This window comes from Perognathus longimembris, chromosome 4 (assembly GCF_023159225.1).
Source record: "Perognathus longimembris pacificus isolate PPM17 chromosome 4, ASM2315922v1, whole genome shotgun sequence".
In the NCBI taxonomy this organism is placed as follows: domain Eukaryota; kingdom Metazoa; phylum Chordata; class Mammalia; order Rodentia; family Heteromyidae; genus Perognathus; species Perognathus longimembris.
This window is the reverse complement of record NC_063164.1, coordinates 60160017-60180784: the sequence shown is the minus strand read 5'-3', so window position 1 is coordinate 60180784 and position 20768 is coordinate 60160017. Positions and strand designations below refer to the sequence as shown.

The following is a 20768-nucleotide window of genomic DNA, read 5'->3' as shown; positions in this document are numbered from 1 at the left end:
TAAATGAATGCCTAGTTCTGATGTTTCAGTAGAAAGTGACAGTTACATTTGGCAAAACAATAGAAAAAAATAACAGAAAAATAATATCCACTTTGACATTACAACTCTAAAATGGGTATGTGTAGAAAATCCTCAATATAAATATATTATGAATAGTAATACTACTTCATAAATTAGAAACCTCTTCCGACAATAAAAAATAAGGATCCTACTAGGTGATCTGGAGAGCAAAGTAAATTAGTATTCATAATTTAGGTCATGCCTTCTCTTACCTACTGAGACATATAGATTGTAAATATACTATAAAGGCTGGCTGTGGTGTTGCATGACCATAATCTCAGCTTTGCAGGAGGTATCTATTGGGTGAATCTCAGTTCCAGGCAAGCCTGGGGAAAAGTTAGCCAGATCTCATTTTAACAAGCTGGGAATGGTGCTACCTTCTTGTAATCTCAATTTAGCAGGATTCACAGGGAGGAGAATAATGGTCTAGGTCTGGCTGTGGGCATAATATCCTCTAAAAAATAACTACAGCAAAAAAGGACTACATATGTGAATTGTAGAGGGTCTCACGATTAAAAGTGCCCTGAAACTGCAAAAATGTATTATAAAATATTATGACTCATATAAAACGTATTATAAAATGTTATTACTCTTCTGATGATGTGTTTTTGACAATAATTTGTGACTCTTAGTTTCTTTAGGTTTAGGATGCCTTCATTCCACTGTCGTTTACTAACAATTTCTGATTCTGCTTCTTTTCTCACTATCTTTCCTCCTATCCAATCAGAGTACGTCTTAGTTGTTCATTTTAGTTAGAATCTTGAAAGGAGTTACAGAATTGAAATGTCTAATGTAGTGATTAAAGCCACAGTCACTGGAGAGCATTTAGATCTGGAGGGATGATATATGTGTTGACTCTTTAGACCTGGGTAATCTAGCCCTTCTAACAATTTCCACATACATAGAATTAGTGATTTTTTCCCTCTGATTTTGGAAATCTGGTTTATTGCCTTTCAATCACTTCTTTTACAAATACTTTACCTTTTATTTCCAGATGTCTTTATATGTTTAGCTATTTACATCTTTTTTTGTTTTTAAATACTTCTCAGTAAGATACCCAAGATATAATGCTTATCTTTTATAATGTTCTAGTTTTGTGAGAAAGAGATAAAACTAGGATAATATTGCTTAGAATTACTTGAGAGAAAGCATATTAAAAGATTTATGTATGTGAAAGAACTGTATTGCTATAAGAAAATTCAGTTAATATCAATTATTGACACAATTGATGTGTCTATTCAGTAGCTGTGCTGTTATTATGAGTTTTGGAGAAATAAGACTAAATTTTAACAGCAAACATATGTCTAAGATGATGCATTTAACTGGTATTCTTTTATATCACAATAATTATTTTCAGGCATACTAATTTTTCTCCAAGTTTTATTAATCACGTATATTTTTTCGATGTTGATGTGTAGACCACCTAATCAACATTTTCTAAGTATTGATCCCTTCTTTCTTCATGTTTTCTATTTCCATAAATAAATGTATTGTTACACATGTTTGTAACTTTGTCATTCATCCTTATATTTGTTTATTTTGCTCTGTCTTATGTCTGTCTCTAACAGGCTCATCTCATCTCTGTACCTCCCTCATCTCCTCCCTTTTGGGTACTCTAAATGCGTTGAAGGTTTCTGAGGTAGTGTAAACCAGCTTGGTCTGTAGGTTAATAGCAATGTGCCTCCATGTCTTTATCCCAGTTTCCTTCTTGTACATGCTTTACAGTGTATCGACCATGGCATACAGGATTCAATAGTGCACTCAATTATTCTATTGATTTGAAATTGGCAAAAGAAAAATTTAAACCTGCTATTTTACAATACTTACAATTTACTTGGAGGAGATTATAGGTAAGGATTGAAGCAAACTGATATAATACTCCACATACTTTTGAGAAGATATTTATACTTGTTTTTTATAATAAGGCACTTTAATGATACTGATATGACTTCAAGTCATGAGTGATTATCATGAGGTAATCTCAGTTTCCTCACTCCCTTGCCCCTCTGAAACAGCTTTGTTGTGAAGGGAATGACTAAGCCATGGGTGTGACAAGTGGAAAATAAGTTTCCATTCTCTATTTAGTGGTTGCTTAATTTGCCCTATAATACCTTTTCATATGATTACTACATCAAGGTCCAGAGGAAAAATTAAATTCCATGATTTGAAGACAATTAAACATATACTAGTATAATTACTGCATGATATGCACTTTACTTGATAAGATATAAGTAAATGCTATGATTTTATTTTTAAATGAAGACTTTTTGTTTAACAGACCTAAAGTAAGTGCATATGATGAACAAAAAAGGATGATAAGCTGGGCATGGTGGCTTACAGCTGTAATCCTATCTACTCAGGAGGCTGAGATCTGAATGTCACAGTTCAAAGCCAGCATGGACAGGAAAGTCTTTGAGACTTTTACCTCCAATTCAACTGGAAGTTGAGATGTCACTCAAGTGGCAGAACAGGAGCTTTGAGCAAAATGCTCAGGGGACAGTGACTAGGCCCTGAGTTCAAGCCCTAGCTCTGGCACTAAAAAAAAAAGATGATATTTTGGATTTCTCAAATGTTCACTTTTAAATATTTACAGGCAGACCTAACAATTAATATTAATAATAGTACTTTTCATCAGTTAAATATGACTCAAATTACCTTAAATGTGACAAAGTTACCAAGTTAATAAAATTTCCAGTCATTTTAAGACTTCAAAATTACTTATATAGTAAAAATTTAAAGGTAATTAAACTTAACGAAGATTCATATTTAAGAAATAGTAATATGGGCAGTGACCACTAGACAAAGTAAGAGTAATAAACAGGAAAAACATTCCCATTTGGAAGCATGATAACTTACTGTTTTAAAAAATCATCACTTAAAGGAGCATTCACAAGGCCTCCACAATATATGAATAGAAAAGTTCACCCTAGAATACTCCTGGTCAATTCTTTCCTATATAATCTAAACCAAACATGTAAGTATGATTCTTAAGTAATATCTATATATTTTCTAGGGTCCTGCCAAATTATTACTGTTTAGAAGATATACAAAATTAATGTATATTATGTTGTTTTTAACAATTTAAAGTGTATTTTTAGAAATAATGCTAAAGTTTTGAAATTATCTTTAAAATTTACAAGCCTATGAAATATATATATATATGCCATAATGTTAAAATATCGTAATATATAACTGTGGTTATATCCATAGGTCATAGGACAGTAGTTTTTCCTCTTTTTTTTTTTTGGTATTGGCACATTGTTCTAAGAACAGGTCAAGAATCTAGAATTAACTATGAAGTTATCTTCTATTTAATTCCTAAATACTCTGCAGGAGGTCATTACTAATGTGACTTAAAATATTCACTAAGAACAGTTCCGAAGTCACTTCCTGATTATCAAGTTTATAATATAATATCTTTATTATCTTGAAACAAGGATAGTACAGGACAGCAAATCTCAAAATATATAAATATAATTATCATGTATGCTACTGCGATATTAAATATTAAAATTATTTACCAGATAAAATATGAGTGCCAACATTTTAAACACAGACCTGACCTGAAAGTAATTTATGAAATATTCTCCTTTAAATACATAAATGAATGTAGAATATACTAATTTTCTTCTAATTTCAAGTACCAGTATATTCTGTGTCTGATTCAATCCTATAAAAGTTGATGATTTTGCACTGGGTTGACCATTTCTTATATGTTTGATTATAGAATTTTAAATATTTATTCTTGGATGCAGTTTTATGCCACATAAAATAAACTATTGTAAGAAAGCAGATACGTGCTCATGTAATTTTTCCATGGCTTTACTTTTGCCACTCAATTTTACAGAACAATCAATAAATTTAGGCTTAAAGATAACTCATGAAAATATGAAAAAATGATGTGAAACTGGTGATTGAAGACATCTGTTAGTAGCAGAAATGCATTCTGTAAAAGGTTTGTTAAAATTACAGTTATTATTTTGGGAATGGCTGCTAATGATCTGTGCACAGTCATAGCTGCTCATTACAGGTAGAAATGGGAGAATGATGAGGCATTACTAGATTGTCTGACCTTTCTCTGGGGGCTGAAAATCACCACAAACTCTTTGATTATCAGAATTGGAAGAGAATTTGCTTTAAGAGTTATTTTATTTTCATCTTCACCCAAATACCTTATTTTTACTATCTTTAGTAAATGCAGAAAAATAATCTAAAGACCAAACTTAGAAGAATCTTAAACCTATTCCTTTCTGACACTAGAACAATTTAAAACCATAAAAATTGTATCTATTGGTAAAGGACCCTTATCTGAGAGGCTTAATCATCCTTAAAGCAAAATTATATATGTAGTAGCATCTGAAAATAAATAGTGTTGATAGTCAGACATGATGATTTCTAGGTAACAAAGAATAAGTGGATATACAAGGGAGAATTTGAGGAATTAAAAAACCAGTATAAGAGGTTAGACAAGTTCAACGACTGTAGAAATTGGAGAAGATGAAAATAAAGGTGAATATTTAATAAAATCATAAATTAAGTAGGCAGAGAAGAGCAAAGCAAAGAGTAGTTCTTACATCCAAGATTAATAAGTCAAACAGAATTTTGAAGTCTTGAGCTAGAATATAAATATATATGAACATCAAATCAGTTTGTAATAACATAAATATGGTTAAGGCATCAAAGTTCAGTTGTCATTACTTTATAGCGAAAGTGTATGTGAAGATGAAAATGATAGGCAAACATTTGGAATTAATTACCTTGGGGAGCTGGGAATATGGCCTAGTGGTAAAGTGCTTGCCTAATTACCTTGGGTTCAATTTTGTCTCTTGATTACCACCTATGGACAAACAGTACAAGAAATGTATCCAATGCCTAATGTATGAAACTGTACCCTCTCTGTACATCACTTTGACAATAAATGAGAAAAATAAAATAAAATAAATTAATTAAAAAACAAAACAAAAAAACAAAACAAATTTTAGATGACTTGTGATGTCAAAGAATATTTCATAGTGACAATAGAATTAAGCCTTCTGTAGCCATTGTTAAATTCTAGCGTTAGAATTAACTTACTTATTCAAATATTAGCTTTCCACTAACATTACCTACCCTAAAATGAGGACAAAACTACAAAATAATTAAGTTTTGGTTAGTGTTATTGGAAAACAAATACAACTCAATTTTATTCTCACGTCCCAGATAAATGCTACATGCTTCTGTAAATGAAGTCACAGAAATCACATTTATGATGTTTACACTGTGAAATTATATGTTTTTAGCTGAGCTTCTAATAAATCAAACTTTTCAGTTATTGCCAAAAAACTTAGTAGTTTGGCCTTTTAAATACAAAGGAACATAAAAATATGCCAATTAATTTTCAAACATCTTTTTATGTTTTACATTTTAAATTCTTCATGATAGGCTTAAAGTTTGTTATCTTTATATTTGTACATTTATTTTGGTTGATATTGAGAAACTGGTGATGTTTAAAAGTGATAGTTAGATTTTGATATTCTTTTGTAGGTACCCTTTCTTCAGAGGGAATAGTAGTTGGTTTTAAGCTGATAATTAATTTAAATTTTTTTGACTGGCTTCTCCCACTTCTATCTGTAACCAATAAGAATTTTTATATTGATATAGATCTATTTATATTGACCTTTCACGCTTACAGCATAAACTCATGTAAGCTATGTTAGTCTAGCCTAATTTTCATTCACTATGTCTAGAACTATGTAAGTAATTGTTTGTATTCTGTAATAACAATCTCTTTCAGCAGGTCAGGTTGTTTCTCCTCAGTCTGCTCCAGCCTGTGTTGAAAATAAAAATGATGTTAGCAGAGAAAACAGCACAGTTGACTTCAGCAAGGTAAGTTTTCTCTCTCCTAAGTAACTGCTAAATTACTGCTTGAAATTGCTATTTTAAGAGGTGTTGACACAATTATTTTGCAGGCATTTCCTTTCATTTCTTAGTTGAAGGTTGATATTGTTAGAACATAATGTTTAGCATTGAATATACATGTAATCCTCTGCTTATTAAAAATCCCATAAACATATATAATGTTATATGCATAATCTTCAGGATTCAGCCACTGGACATGATGTATTTCTTCCAATAGAATCAACTGGGCTTACAAAGAGTTTATCAAAAGTTTTAACCTCTTGTTAAAAAAAAATTACTGATTTTTTTCTTACAATCACTTTCCTGTTGTTTATTGAAGACCAAACCATATAATAGAAAACTTTGTATTTATCATAATCTAGTGTAAGGAAATGTTATAGGGATATAGTAAAAAAGTGGAAGTTTGAAGGAAAACATACTATGAACTAAGTTAACATATATATCTGATCGGAGACAATCTAAATGAAATAGGTTATTGGATGTATTCTCAGAAAAAAATGCATGAGCAAATTCCTTTCATTAAGTGTGTGCCTCTGTAAGCTATGGCAAATGAGCAGTGAACTTTCAATATTTACTGAAAATGAGAAGGATCAAGATTATCTGAGTGGCTGAAACAGTAGTAGTAACTCAGAGTCAGTATTTTGGTGAAGCACTTGCAATAACTGTAGGAATGGGAGGAGATGGAGGTGGAACACAGCCTGAGGAAATAGGCTGATTTGAGTTTCTGAAAAGACGAATAGTGATCAGCTCCAGGGGTCTGTTTCAGCATCCCTGTGAATGCCTAAATGATCTAGGTGTAGTTCTGTGCATGCTCTCCCTTTGGTGCTTAATGGAGTCTCCTGGGGGCATGGTGTACCAGCTTAAGTCTGTTAATTATGCGTGCAGGGACTGGGAGGCCAGCAAAAGGGGCATACTAGTCCATGTGGGATGAAACAAAGGCATGAAAAAGGACCTCAACACCAGCAAGAGAGAGAGGTGAGGGCAACCTCGGGCTCTGTTTTTTACAGTGATTCCAAGCTCATTTCACTGTAGGAAGCATGTGACTCAAATATTAAACCAGCTCGAATGTATTCCATCTGCCACTCTAAACACTATCTTTTCAAAGCATCACATCTTCATTCATCTGCAAGTTGGAATAAAATTGTCACAAACTGTCATACATTTAATTTCTGTTTTCCTTAATTTGAAACCATATCTTAAAAGTAATGACATTAAAAAGTCAGCTATTTATGATTACATTAGCAGTATAACAAGGGCATATTTAACATTCTCAACAGCACTGATTATAAACTACAGGGGTCATCATTTCAAATAAGTTTTATTTTTGTTTAATATAACCCTTACGTGCTGAATTTTGTATCTCCACATCATTATTTTTTGTGTGTGAAACTTATCTTTATAGCCTTGAAAACACTTGCTCACAAAGGAAAGAAAATGAAGCTTGTCAATTAAAGACACTGGTCATTCAGTTCCCCCCATGTGATTAGAACTAAAGAGTGAAAAATAGAATTTCTTTTATTTGATCCTTTTTTTCAGTCCTTTTCTTCCTTGTCACATTCCCACTTACTTGTCCATTTAATAGTAAAATTGTATTTCTAGAGTCTTCACTTAGTGCCATGCACCAGTACTTCTTAGATTTTTACCCATGGTATGGCATTTTGGAAAGAAGATGGCTTTTGAGAAAAATAATGAAATCTTGAATCTTGCACTAGTATTTATGAATTATCTCATCTTAGACAAGTTCTTTAAATCTCTGTGTTCTTATTAGTAAAACAAGAATACCAATATATATTTATGGTTTTATTGTAAAGATTGAATGAGTTAATATAGAGAGATTTTGACAGAGTAGAGAGCATATTATAACTACTTAATAAAAGGTGGCTGTTAATATTGCTATTATTATTATTATTACCAAAATAAATACCAAGCCAGGGACTGAAAGTGAAGCTCATCAGTAGAGTACCTATAGCAAGAGTGAGGCTTTGGGTTCAAACCCCTAGTGCCAACCAAAACAATCCAAAAAACTCATATATATTAAAGCATAACTTATTTTTTTTTGCCAGTCCTGGGGCAAGCACTCATGTACACAAGGCAAGCACTCTTGCCACTAGGCCATATCCCCAGCCCTTAATGTTTTAACTTAATATTTTGATCTCTACTGAATCTTTAGTGCTCTAAATAATGTTTATGATATACTTGTTGAGTGAGTCTTTTTCACCATGGAACTTGATTTTATATTCTTTCTACCTTAAATATACATATTTTTAACCCTTACAATGGCTAGGCCAATTAGATTTGCTCTTTAAGGAATGATTTAGAATATAATATTAGTTGTCAAGTATTAGCTCCTCTTTTCATGTTTCAAAAAAGTGATGCATCAAAATAACATATTTCTCATGTTTTTTAAACTGATAGTAGAAATTGGCTGTATACCTCAATGGTGTTTCTTGTATTTTAAATGATCCAAAGAGGGGCTGGGAATATGGCCTAGTGGCAAGAGTGCCTGCCTCATATACATGAGGCCCTGGGTTCGATTCCCCAGCACCACATATACAGAAAAGGGCCAGAAGTGGCGCTGTGGCTCAAGTGGCAGAGTGCTAGCCTTGAGCAAAAAAGAAGCCAGAGACAGTGCTCAGACCCTGAGTCTAAGCCCCAGGACTGGCAAAAAAAAAATGATCCAAAGAAGGCATCAAGAATTTTCTACATGGAAAGAATTTTCTTCTGAATGTATCTGTAGTGTGTGAAACATATACAATGAGCTGTACTATTAAATTCTGGAACTGTAGAAAACATTAGACATTTCCTCATTTCCTCAGTGAAAAAGCTGAATCATAGGAAGGTTAAGAAAGTGGCTCAAGGGCTGGGGATATGGCCTAGTGGCAAGAGTGCCTGCCTCATATACATGAGGCCCTGGGTTCGATTCCCCAGCACCACATATACAGAAAATGGCCAGAAGTGGCGCTGCGGCTCAAGTGGCAGAGTGCTAGCCTTGAGCAAAAAGAAGCCAGGGACAGTGCTCAGGCCCTGAGTTCAAGCCCCAGGACTGGCCAAAAAAAAAAAAAAAAAGAAAGTGGCTCAAGGTCACTGGTGAATGTCAAAACACCATTTGTTCCCAGAGAATCTCTTTTCATTTTATGTGCTTTCTTTCTAAAAAAAAAAAAAATTAATTAGTTGTACAAAGAGGTTATAATGAAGTTTTATGTGGTTTCTATGATGGGCTTAAGACCATAAGCATTTCCCCTAAATTTTCACATTTTTCCTTAGATGTTCAGTGTGTGGTTTCTCCAGTTACTTCCAGTTCTGCAATGGTATTGAATGGCAATGAACCATTTTAATAGAGATTAAGACCCATGTGCCCAGAATGAAAGTCTCTTCCTCGTGGTGTAACAAAGGGGTCTGCCAAGCACAGAAGCATGGGTATAAATCCAAATATAAAGGGTGGAGTTGCATTCCTTCGAGGTCTTGCTCAGAATCCCAGGGGTTCTTTCTGACCATTTCAAGGGTTTGAGGTCACTTGGGATGACCTAAGAAATGTATTTATACTAAATCCCAAGAATTCTTCTTAGGTAGCCATAATTTTATAAAAGATTAAGTTGTGATTCTTAAATGTGATCTTTTGTTATTTTTGCAAATTATATATAGTGTCAATATAAAAATATAGAGCTACTTGACACTCAATTAACATACATGAGAAATGATAATATAATTAAATAATGCACTATATAATCTTTCACTCACTAAAAGTATTGCTACTACAAGAATACTGTAATGTAACAAGTTTAATAGAATTATTACCACCAGACATACATCCTAGTGTACACTTTAAATCAAAATTTAAATTTGGCCCAAATCCATACACTTTAATGACTTTAAAAATAACATATCAACTACATATTAGATTTTATGTAATTAAAAATAATGTCTAAGGGTATAATTTTTATACAAACTATCCTAACATAAAACAATTTTGTTTTATACAATCAAAATATCCTAAAATACCTTGATTTAATAGAATTTCATCTTAAAACAGTTAATTTTATATTTGTGACTGCCTTGAGGAACAAACTTTTACAGGAAAAACTATATTGAGTAATAAATGAGTACAAAAAAGGGTTCTAGGTAAAATTATATTTAATAATATACCAACACAACTCATTCTGATTACCAATTACACATTTTTAATTGAAATTTTGTTATAATGTATTATTATTGTATCATTGTTGTTTACACTGGGAGAAAAAACTCAAATTTATTCTTTTGGGTTCTGAAAAACCTAGGAAAATTTTATTTTTTTCTCACAGGATAAATATCGAGTTGAAAATCTTTTATTCTCTTCCTGAGAAGTTTTGTATTCTAGCAAAAATATAAAGCATTATGCTATATAAAAGTACCTAGCTAAAAAAATAAATACAAAATATCATAATAAATACTATGAGGGCTGGGAATGTGACTAAGTGGTAGAGTGCTTGCTTAGCATGCATGAAGCTCTGGGCTTGATTCCTTAGTACAACTTAAACAGAAAAGGGCAGGTGCTAGCCTTGACAAAAAGAAGTTCAGGGATAATGCACTGGCTTTGAGATCAAGCTCTAGGACTGGAAAATTTCAAAAAAAAATTAAAAGAGACTATGAAATTAGTCGAACCTGTAAAAGTAAATACTTATTTAAAATGAATAAGTTTGAGTCTACAAAAACAGAATATTTAACATATAATTTTTCAATAGGCCTGCTTTATGTGTTTGTAAATCTGTATTTGTAGAGTAAAACTTTGCAATTTATATTTGTGAACTATTTCTTTCCATGCATAGTTTTGCTTTGCTAAATCATTTTCCTATCTTTAAAAAATTAAAATAATGTCTCTAGTTTTTTTTTTATAGACTACTGTATACTGATCTTCTTAGTTCTGTCGTCTTTTCTCAGTGCTAATAATTAAATCTGTAGCCTGCCACATACTAAGGTATTGCTCTACCACTGAGATACAACCTTGGATTTTGTGTTTTTATTGTCCACATCCTACATAAAGATCAATTTATTATATGTGTTCCAAATAGATGCATTAAGTCTAAATTTAGGAAATAATATTTTTAATACAGTTGCTAGTAAGGATTTTCTAAGGTATTTACTCTGAGAAATTTGAAATTTTATTAATTTAAAATTCTTAGTGCAAATATTCTCAACAATTTAAGTTGTAAAAAATAATGTTGAATAAAAATCTCATTTTAGCCTTACACTTATTTGCTAGAGCTCTTTTCTCTCTCTTCAGTCTATTCACATTTTGGTCTTTGGTCTCTATTTTCTGAACAAAAGAGTATAAACACAACTATTAGAACAGATAAACTGCCATTGTACATAAAATAAAGTTCCATAGACAGCGATTCAAATAAATTAGAAACAACAAATAGTCCTTGGGAATTTTACTTTAAAATCACAGCTTGGTTTTCATTGAAATATCATGCATAAAAATTGACATTTATTTAAAAAAAGTATTTTTCAGGTGTCACCCTTGCATTTTTTCCTTGGTGATCACTTTCATTTTCATTCATCTCAACCAGAAACATCTCATATTATAAATTCACCTATAGATTTTCAGCAAATCTAAATATTAATGTTTTCATGCTTGTTTTCTTTGCTTTGGCATGTCTGAATTCTATGATGAACAACTAAATTTGAAAAATTATCAGGTTAAGTATAAAATATAAAAACCATAAAACAATTATAATAATAGTGATTAAGAGTCATAATTTGTGCAAAGAAACACAATTACATTTCAAATACTATAGCTCTATTCTGAATGTTAACTAGAAGAAATATGTTTTGAAAATTATGGTAATCCAGTATAAAACACCAAATTGTTTAACAAACGCTAATTATTGCTGAAGCTAAAATTTATTCAGTTAGTAAAAATAAATGTTACTTTTACTTTTAGTAATTAAGTAAATATACTTTAAGCTAAAGGATATTTATTCTCCTTCAAAATCTCAAGACTTGATTTTGAAGGAGCATTACAAAAAATGAATAGAAAAACTAGAACTTTCCACTCATTGTTTGCAAATCAAAGCAACTTATAAGAATAAAGTTACAGAAATAAGAACAAATGAGATGTTTAATTATGTGTACTGTTTTAACTATATTTTGGTATGTTTATTATGTCTGAAGTATTATGTAAGACTTTGATTTACCCAAAATTTCCAATTCTGGTTTACTGTATTTACTTCTGATGTCCATAGGTTGATCTGCATTTCATGAAAAAGATTCCTCCAGGTGCTGAAGCCTCAAACATCTTAGTTGGAGAACTCGAGTTTTTAGACCGAACTGTAGTTTCATTTGTTAGGTTGTCTCCAGCAGTCTTGCTTCAAGGACTAGCTGAAGTGCCAATCCCAACCAGGTAAAATGTATCAGAACATCTTTTTACACAAAATGGTGATGATTAAAGATGATTTCCTGTGACATACTTAGAAATGAGTGTGTCATATACAAGCCTGTTTATTGCTTGTTGAGGAGGGAGGGAAAGCTCCAAGAATGAAAAATAAAGTGTTTTGCTTCTTAAATGTCTATGTTTTATTTTAAATATGTTGCTTATCTCCAGGTCCTTGGTCTACATAATTAAATAGATCCTATTTCACATTTTGTGGAATATTAGTGTTTGTTTGGCTTTTCTCAATGATTATATTATGTGCTTCAAAAAGAAAAGAGCTGTAGATGAGCAAAGTCAAAGCACAATGATCCAGGTTTCTAAGACTGACTTATGCTTGAATGAGTGGATGGACCTTTAAAATGCATGGGCATCTGTCATTGGGATGGCCCTGCCACGTCAGCAGTCTCACATGTGCTGTTTCAGGGGTTACCATCTCTCACACACAGACGGAGTCTGGAGACTCACCACTAGTAGTTGCATGATGGCTGAATTGGAGAAAAAGCACATTTAATCTGATGAATTTATTCATGTACCTATACATGAATACAAATGATTTGTGTTTTTGCTTATCCCTATTTTATAAATATAAGGCTGCCTATCAATACAATTGTGATAATAAAGAAAAAATTCAGAATATTGAATTTGGCATATTAAGTTTTTACCAGTTTACCTTGGACTTGTTTCCTTCCCTACTACTACCGTCAAACGAGATCCCTATGGATGCTCTTGTTTTTCCCCCACAAATGGACATATCTAGGACATATCCTAGGATCCTATTTTCCACATAATGGTGTCCTTTGATGCTGTGGCTGAGTAGGATGGTATTATTTTCACTCTTTGTTCAAACACTGAATGTCATAGCCAAGTTAAAGGATAAAAAGTGCAGGTGGTGTGGCAACTCGGTTTATACAATGTATCCTTTTAAAACTATGGTGTTAACTCAGAATAACAAATGCTTTTATTCTAAATAAGATATAATTGAACAGATAATAGTACAGCCAAGGGAGGTTTCATTTGATAAGGGTTTAGCTGACAGGAAAGGATTCAGGACTGGGCCACCTCTGTCTGACTTTTAGGTTGAAAGAGAAACCTAATTAACATTCAGGTTATAGGAACAACTTTTATGTTTAGCCTATTTGAGGACTAGAAAATTTTCTAATACATACCAAGTTTTAGTTAATAATGAGAATGTATAAATTGAGTGCATGAGTTTTGCCTCTCACTGTATGATTAAGGTTCTATTTTTTTTTTTTTTTTTTGGCCAGTCCTGGGCCTTGGACTCAGGGCCTGAGCACTGTCCCTGGCTTCTTCCCGCTCAAGGCTAGCACTCTGCCACTTGAGCCACAGCGCCGCTTCTGGCCGTTTTCTGTATATGTGGTGCTGGGGAATCGAACCTAGGGCCTCGTGTATCCGAGGCAGGCACTCTTGCCGCTAGGCTACATCCCCAGCCCCCGAGGTTCTATTTTTTAAGGTAAAATCTATAACCTAGTCAGAGTTTCTGGAATCCAGGATTCAGATTTAAGATGTCATATTTACTAATTGTAAAGATATTATTTCAGCAGTTTAAAATATCCTCCAAGTTGTCCCAGCAGTTACTATTATTTTATTATTTAGGAAAGTGTCTTATGAACCGTAATGAAGGCTATTGATGACAATTATATCCCCTGTATTTCAAAGGAAAGAATAGAAAAAACCCAGGAGACAAAAATGCTATAATAGAGTTATAAGCCCCCACTGTCAGGTTTATGTGACCTCATTTCATACTCACAGTGCAAAAATATATGTACTAAACAATAGAAGAAAATCAGGGCCACTGCAGAGTCCTTGTAGAAGAAGAGATTCAAAGACTATTTAGTTAGAAAGGGTGAAAAATGGAAGAAGATTAGTTTGAAAAATAGAATAAAGAAAGCATTCAAAGATCCTAATTATTCTTTCTGAGGAAGATAAAGAGCACACCACAAATCCACATATAATAGAAATGTCAAGAAGTAATCTAACTCTATAAATAACCCATGCACTGAAAACTTGAAAATATCAAAATGAACACAGGTTAGCCAATCTTGTAAACAATCTTGTAAACATTGCTAATATTTGACACTATATCCAACTATTAGTGTTTCTATTATATAGTGGACATTTCTCTGTAGTAGAAATTGACATAGATTTAATTACAACTAGCACAGAAATTAAATTCTCTAAGTTTGAATGATGAGTATTTTCGATATAAGCAGAAGCCATCTCTAAAGTTTAGGACTCAATGAAGGATAGAATAGAATAGAATAGAATAGAAGAATAGAATAGGATAGAATAGGATAGAATTATATTATCTACTAACTACAGCCTTATTAACTATTCAGACTTAATAACATAAACTATTTTAAAATTAACACCATAGAATTATACTGCAAAATATAATAATCATAATAATTTTCACAATTTCCCTGAAGCACTGGTTTTCTCATAGACAAGGAAATTGCTAGTCCTTTAAAGTTAAAGCATATATTTATTTCTTTAGAAGCACTGTTTATGACTAATTTACCATACCTTCAGCCTAATTTAGATGAAGTGTAATAGTGTAGTAGCTGTTTTTTCTTCTAGAATTTGAATTAATAGGTTATCAACTCTTGTTTCCTTCTGCCTTACAGACATTTGATTCCTATAACCTTTTTCTTTTTCTATTTTTGTAAACATCTATTGGGTTTTGATCATGTGTCTTCACAACAGACTTATATTTTTCTCCTTCAAACCATTCTCCATTTTGTCTATGAGTTTGCTTCTTTTGAATTCAGACTGTACTTTTCCATTATTTTTTCCTGAGGATTTGTAATTCTTAAAAGTCCCTCTAACAGTTACATTAGCTATACAGATAATTAATTGGGGAAACAATGAGGTAGAAATAGTCATGTAGTCCTAGTTGAGAATCTTTCAGAAGAGATTCAATCACTGTAAATATTTCAAAATAATAGTGAAATGAAAATTATGGAAATATTTCATATAAAATCTTAATTTTCACTAATTCCTTTGAGATGAGTGATTCTGTTTTACTGAAATTGTGTTTGTCCTTCTACCTTGACACATTTCTTTTTTTACTTCTTCTTCTTAATTACAGATTTTTGTTCATTCTTCTGGGACCCCTGGGAAAGGGTCAACAGTACCATGAGATTGGCAGATCAATTGCAACCCTAATGACAGATGAGGTATTTATTCAAACTCATTGGAATATTATCCCCACTGGTATTCTTACCTTTTAGAAACATTGTTTTTGTGACAGTTTTTCACAAATCAGATTTCTTGATACTGAACCTATTCTCCCAACCTGCCTTGAGAAAAAAAAAATATTTGAGAGGAACAATAAATTATCAACTATGCATATATTTTAAACATTTAAGTATGTTTTAAAGTATATCAATAAATATTCATTTTATAGTACATGTACTGCCAGTACAAGCATTATTGAATATTGCAAATTTTGTTTTAGGGAAATAAATTTGGTGGGGTATTTCTTTTTAAAAAAATGTATTGTAAAGTTGATGTATAGAGCAGTTACAGTAAGTAAGTAAGATAATGAGTACATTTCTATTTGAACAATGGCACTCCCCTCCTTCACTTTCTCCCACTTTTCCCCAGACTTCTTCCCATCATAGTGTCTAGAGAATATCAACATTTATCCCACAATTTCTGCTATTCTCTTTCCATCTCTCCAAATAAGATAAACTTATATAGAAGACAAAGGATAGAGAAAAAAACAAAACAGTGACAACAAGGTATAAGCCAAAGGGGAAAAAAAGAAAAAAGAAATAACTGCAAACATACACACACACACACACACACACACACACACACACACACACACACACAAAATACCTCTTATTTCCATATTTCCATTTCTTGGAATTCATTTCACTAAGCATCATTTTGTATGGTCATATGCACATAGATATTGAGCTATTGTAATCCTCTTCTAAGAATATTCTAGACATATTCCAGTTATTATAAATGAGGGAAACCATGTAGTCTATGTTTCTTTAGGTCTGGCTTGCTGTGCTTAATATAATTTTTTTCCAAGTCTTCCCATCTATTTACAAATTGGGCAAGGCCATTCTTTCTGATGGAGGCATAGAATTCCATTGTGTATATGCCACATTTTCTCCAGCCATTCAACTACTGAGGGACATTTGGGTTAATTCTATATCTTGGCTATGGTAAATAATGCTTCAATGAACATGGTAGCATTGGTTGCCCTTGTTTGTGCTCATTTAGATAAATGCCCAGGAGTGGGGATAGGCAAATAATTTTAATGAGTAAATAGAAGGTTTATATTAATAAGGTACCTGATACCAGAGGCTTTGCAACTTTTCTGAACTTTCTACAGTTAGTTGACTGGTGAATATACAGATGTTTTTATTCAGGAAGTTTTTGGACTATTAGAGCTATTGATGAATTTTAAAATGTTTGTGGTCTCTTCAGTAGGAATATAATTTTTCAGTAGGAATAGAAATAATATATGAAGACCTTTTTGACTAGAAAATGTTTTCATCGAGTTCTCAAAGAGATGTATGACTCAGAACAAAAAAGACCTTAAGTACAACATCAGAAGTAATACCTTTTCTTTGACTAGTATTTTCCAGAACATTATGGAAATTTGGTCTTATTGTTAAAGGGAAGAATAGATGAAAAAGATCAAAGAAGGGGAATTCAAAATTTGATAGCTATGAACAAGTGTTATTATGTACAATCTAGAATATCTTCTAAGTAATTTAATGATGTATTTATTGAAACATAGGGCTGCACATACCTGAAATTTTATAAAAAGAACCCATTTGTATTGTGCATCATTACGATAGGTTCATGAAATCTGAAAATATAAAGTAGTGTTTTTGGTTTGATAGTGTACATTTATCTGTTGGATTGTGGTTTCTTTTTTATATGAATTAACAGTTGCTATTTCTAGATAGGAAGCTAAAAGCCTGGATTAAAAATCTCCTTAACATTGGGGCTGGGGATATAGCCTAGCGGCAAGAGTGCCTGCCTCGGATACACGAGGCCCTAGGTTCGATTCCCCAGCACCACATATACAGAAAACGGCCAGAAGCGGCGCTGTGGCTCAAGTGGCAGAGTGCTTGCCTTGAGCAGGAAGAAGCCAGGGACAGTGCAGTGCTCAGGCCCTGAGTCCAAGGCCCAGGACTGGCAAAAAAAAAAAAAAAAAAAAAAAAAATCTCCTTAACAATTTTCAAAAAAAAAAGTGTCTAATTTCCTTAATGAGTGTATTACTTATCTATGGCTCAGTTACCATGAATTGGTGTCTTAAAACAAGGATAACTTTTCAGATACTTTAATGAAGCCTGAAGTCTGAGGTCTAGGTGTCATTAGGGTCACACTCCCTCTAAAGGTTCCAGGGATTGGTTCACCTGTGTCTTCTAAATTCTGGAAGCTTCTGGTATTCTTTGACCCTACCTGCAGAGATAAATCTCTGCTTCCATATTTATGTAGCCTATTGTCCTGTGTCTCTGTATGTCTGTCATTTTCTGCTGAAAAGGAATCTGTCTTTGAATTTAAGGCTCACTGTTATCCAGGATGATTTTATCTTTAGATCCTAACCATAATTATACCTCCAAAACCCTTGTTTTTACTAGTAGAAGTATCCATGAAATTCTTTAAAATTTTTTAAAATTTATTTATTTTTATTAATTAAATTTTTTTGACAAGGTGTTGTACATAAAGTGTACAGGTACAGTGAGTAAGTTTCTTGTGATATCTTACACCTCATTTTTCTTTCCCTTCCCTAGATCAGGTAGGCATATATACAATACCCAGTGTACCAAAATCATATACAGTAACCATGTAGCATACACCAAGGGAAATTCACCTAGAACTTTAAATGTAGCGTCAGCAATAGAATCCTCCTATGTCCTTCCTTGGAGTTGTTTTTGCTCATCCTTGTCTTATATGATCATATGTACATAGCTGTTGAACTATTGTGATCCATTGATAGGTTTATTCTAGATCTTTTTATGTTTAGTAGTTGTTTGGTTTTAGGTACATAATGTAAGGTCGCTGATCCATGAAAAGATTCTTATAATCTTTGCTTTTAGTGTTTCCTATTAACACTGCACTTGTTATAGTATTTCAAAATAAATAATACTGTGATTTTCATTCTACAAATTTTATGTACATATTTACATATATATGTATATGTGCAACAGAACAAAATTTATGTTGGAAATCTTTTAGATATAGAGAGCAAAGAATGTACTTCTTAGTAATAAAAGTTACCTAGTTTGTGAATAATTATCAGTCATCTAACAAAGACTAAAATGAATCCTTTAAATTTTAAACCTTGAGTTTATCTTTGGGCAATGTTCAATGCTTTGTCGACAGTAGGCCGGAGGACAACTTTTAATGATTTGTCGACAGTATTCTAGAGAAAGAGAAAGAAGGACAAAGTCAGCCAGAGTTACACCGAAAGATAAAACCATTAGCAATTATAGAATCAACATATACTAGCCATAAGAGATTGATTGAATATGAAAAAAAACTCTAGCTATTTTATTTACTGATTGGATTACTTATTTGTAGTACTGATGATCAAATTCACACTCTTATGCATGCCAGACAAGAACTTTACAGATGAGTTACATCATTTTAAATACCTTTACAAAAGAAAATAGAGCTCACATCTGTAATCCTAGCTACTCAGGAGGCTGAAGTATGAGTATAATGATGCAAAATGATCAGGAGCAGTGTCCAGGCCTGAGTTCAAGCCCCAGGACTGAAGGACTGCTGGGGGAGACACACAGAGACACACGGACTCAAAGGCACACACACAGACACAGACACACAGATACACCAACAGACGTAGGCACACAGAAACACACACACAGTGAGAGAGAGGCAGAGAAAGGCATATTTTGTACAAAGCCCAGATTTTCATCTACTTGTTTTGAAGGCTATTGAATGCTTATTCTCATTAAGAATAAAATTGAATATAGTTACTTTGCTAAGAAAATGGTGAATTGGATTATATTACCAAGTTAAATTCTATGAATCCAGAAACTGCATAATATTCATTTTTTTGTCCTCCTTTTGCCAGATGCTCAAATAAATGTTTGTAGAGCTGAATACTGCATTTTCTTTTTCTTATAGGGATTTCTTATAGAAAAATTATTCTTTCCTTTTTATTTTTCAGAATTAGCACAGTGTTAGAGCTTAACAAAAATTTCCAAAATGTATTTGTGAATATATACTACCAAGATCATTGAGTTAACCATATAACCAATTTCCTACATTTCTTTCTTTTTTTTTGTTTAATTTTCTCTTTAGATAGTTGTTCAAAGGAGTTACCATTTAACAAGGCAGTTTCTGAATACAATGTATCTTGATCAATGTTATCCTGTTCAACATTCCCACCCTTCCCTCCCCTACTTGCCTCTTTTCTCATTCCTTTTAATGTAGGATATACATTGGATTCTTTACTGCATTCTCTCCCTCTTCTCTTCATTTGTCTACCTTTTCCCTCTTACCCCATTATACCCCTTTTGAATACTCTCTTCTTGGTGTTTTATTTTGATGAATTTTGATTTTGACTTTCTAAGGAATTACACTATTTGAGATCACCCTTGAATCTACTGTATTTCAGTCAATACATTTGGGTACACGTGTATACCACCTAACATATTTCCATGAGTTTATAAGAAAAACCACATATCCATTGTATCTCTGGGACAGACTTCACTTAAAAAAATTATTTTCTATGGCTTCCCATTTCTTTACAAATGATATGCTATCATTCTTTCTAATGGATGAATAAAATCCCATTTTGTATATATAACCACATTTTCTTGATCCATTTGTTCACTGAGGGACATCTGGGCTGATTCCATATCTTGGCTATGGTGAGTAGTAGCACAGTGCACATGGATGTGCTGGTGGCTTTTTGTATTCTGGTTTATAATCTTTTGGGTAAATGTCCAGGAGTGGAATTGGTGAACATAGGATAGTTCTATGTTTAATTTTTTTGAAGAAGCCACATTGCTTTCCAGAGTGGTTGAATGTATTTACATTCCTACCAACAGTGTGCTAGGGTCAGCATTTTTTATCATCATCGTCGTTGTCGTCGTCATCATCATCATTATTATTTTTATTATTATTATTGCCAAGTAGGAAATCCTGCTCAAGAGTGGATATGGGGCTGGGGATATAGCCTAGTGGCAAGAGTGCCTGCCTCTGATACACGAGGCCCTAGATTTGATTCCCCAGCACCACATATACAGAAAACGGCCAGAAGCGGCGCTGTGGCTCAAGTGGCAGAGTGCTAGCCTTGAGCGGGAAGAAGCCAGGGACAGTGCTCAGGCCCTGAGTCCAAGGCCCAGGACTGGCCAAAAAAAAAAAAAAAAGAGTG

The 20768-nt window shown here is 32.8% G+C and overlaps 1 protein-coding gene across 6 annotated transcripts in view; it reads left to right on the top strand.

The window, feature by feature from the left end:
- Positions 1–20768, top strand: part of Slc4a10 (solute carrier family 4 member 10) — a 267507-nt gene that overhangs the window by 178576 nt on the left and 68163 nt on the right. For 2 of the 6 annotated variants that reach the window (XM_048345330.1, XM_048345331.1), the window contains exons 7-10: positions 5834–5925; positions 6844–6933; positions 12183–12340; positions 15480–15567. In XM_048345330.1, the coding sequence (XP_048201287.1) occupies positions 5834–5925; positions 6844–6933; positions 12183–12340; positions 15480–15567 (428 nt within the window). The remainder of the gene's footprint in view (positions 1–5833; positions 5926–6843; positions 6934–12182; positions 12341–15479; positions 15568–20768) is intronic. The other 4 variants (XM_048345333.1, XM_048345334.1, XM_048345332.1 and 1 more) reach the window with 3 other exon arrangements.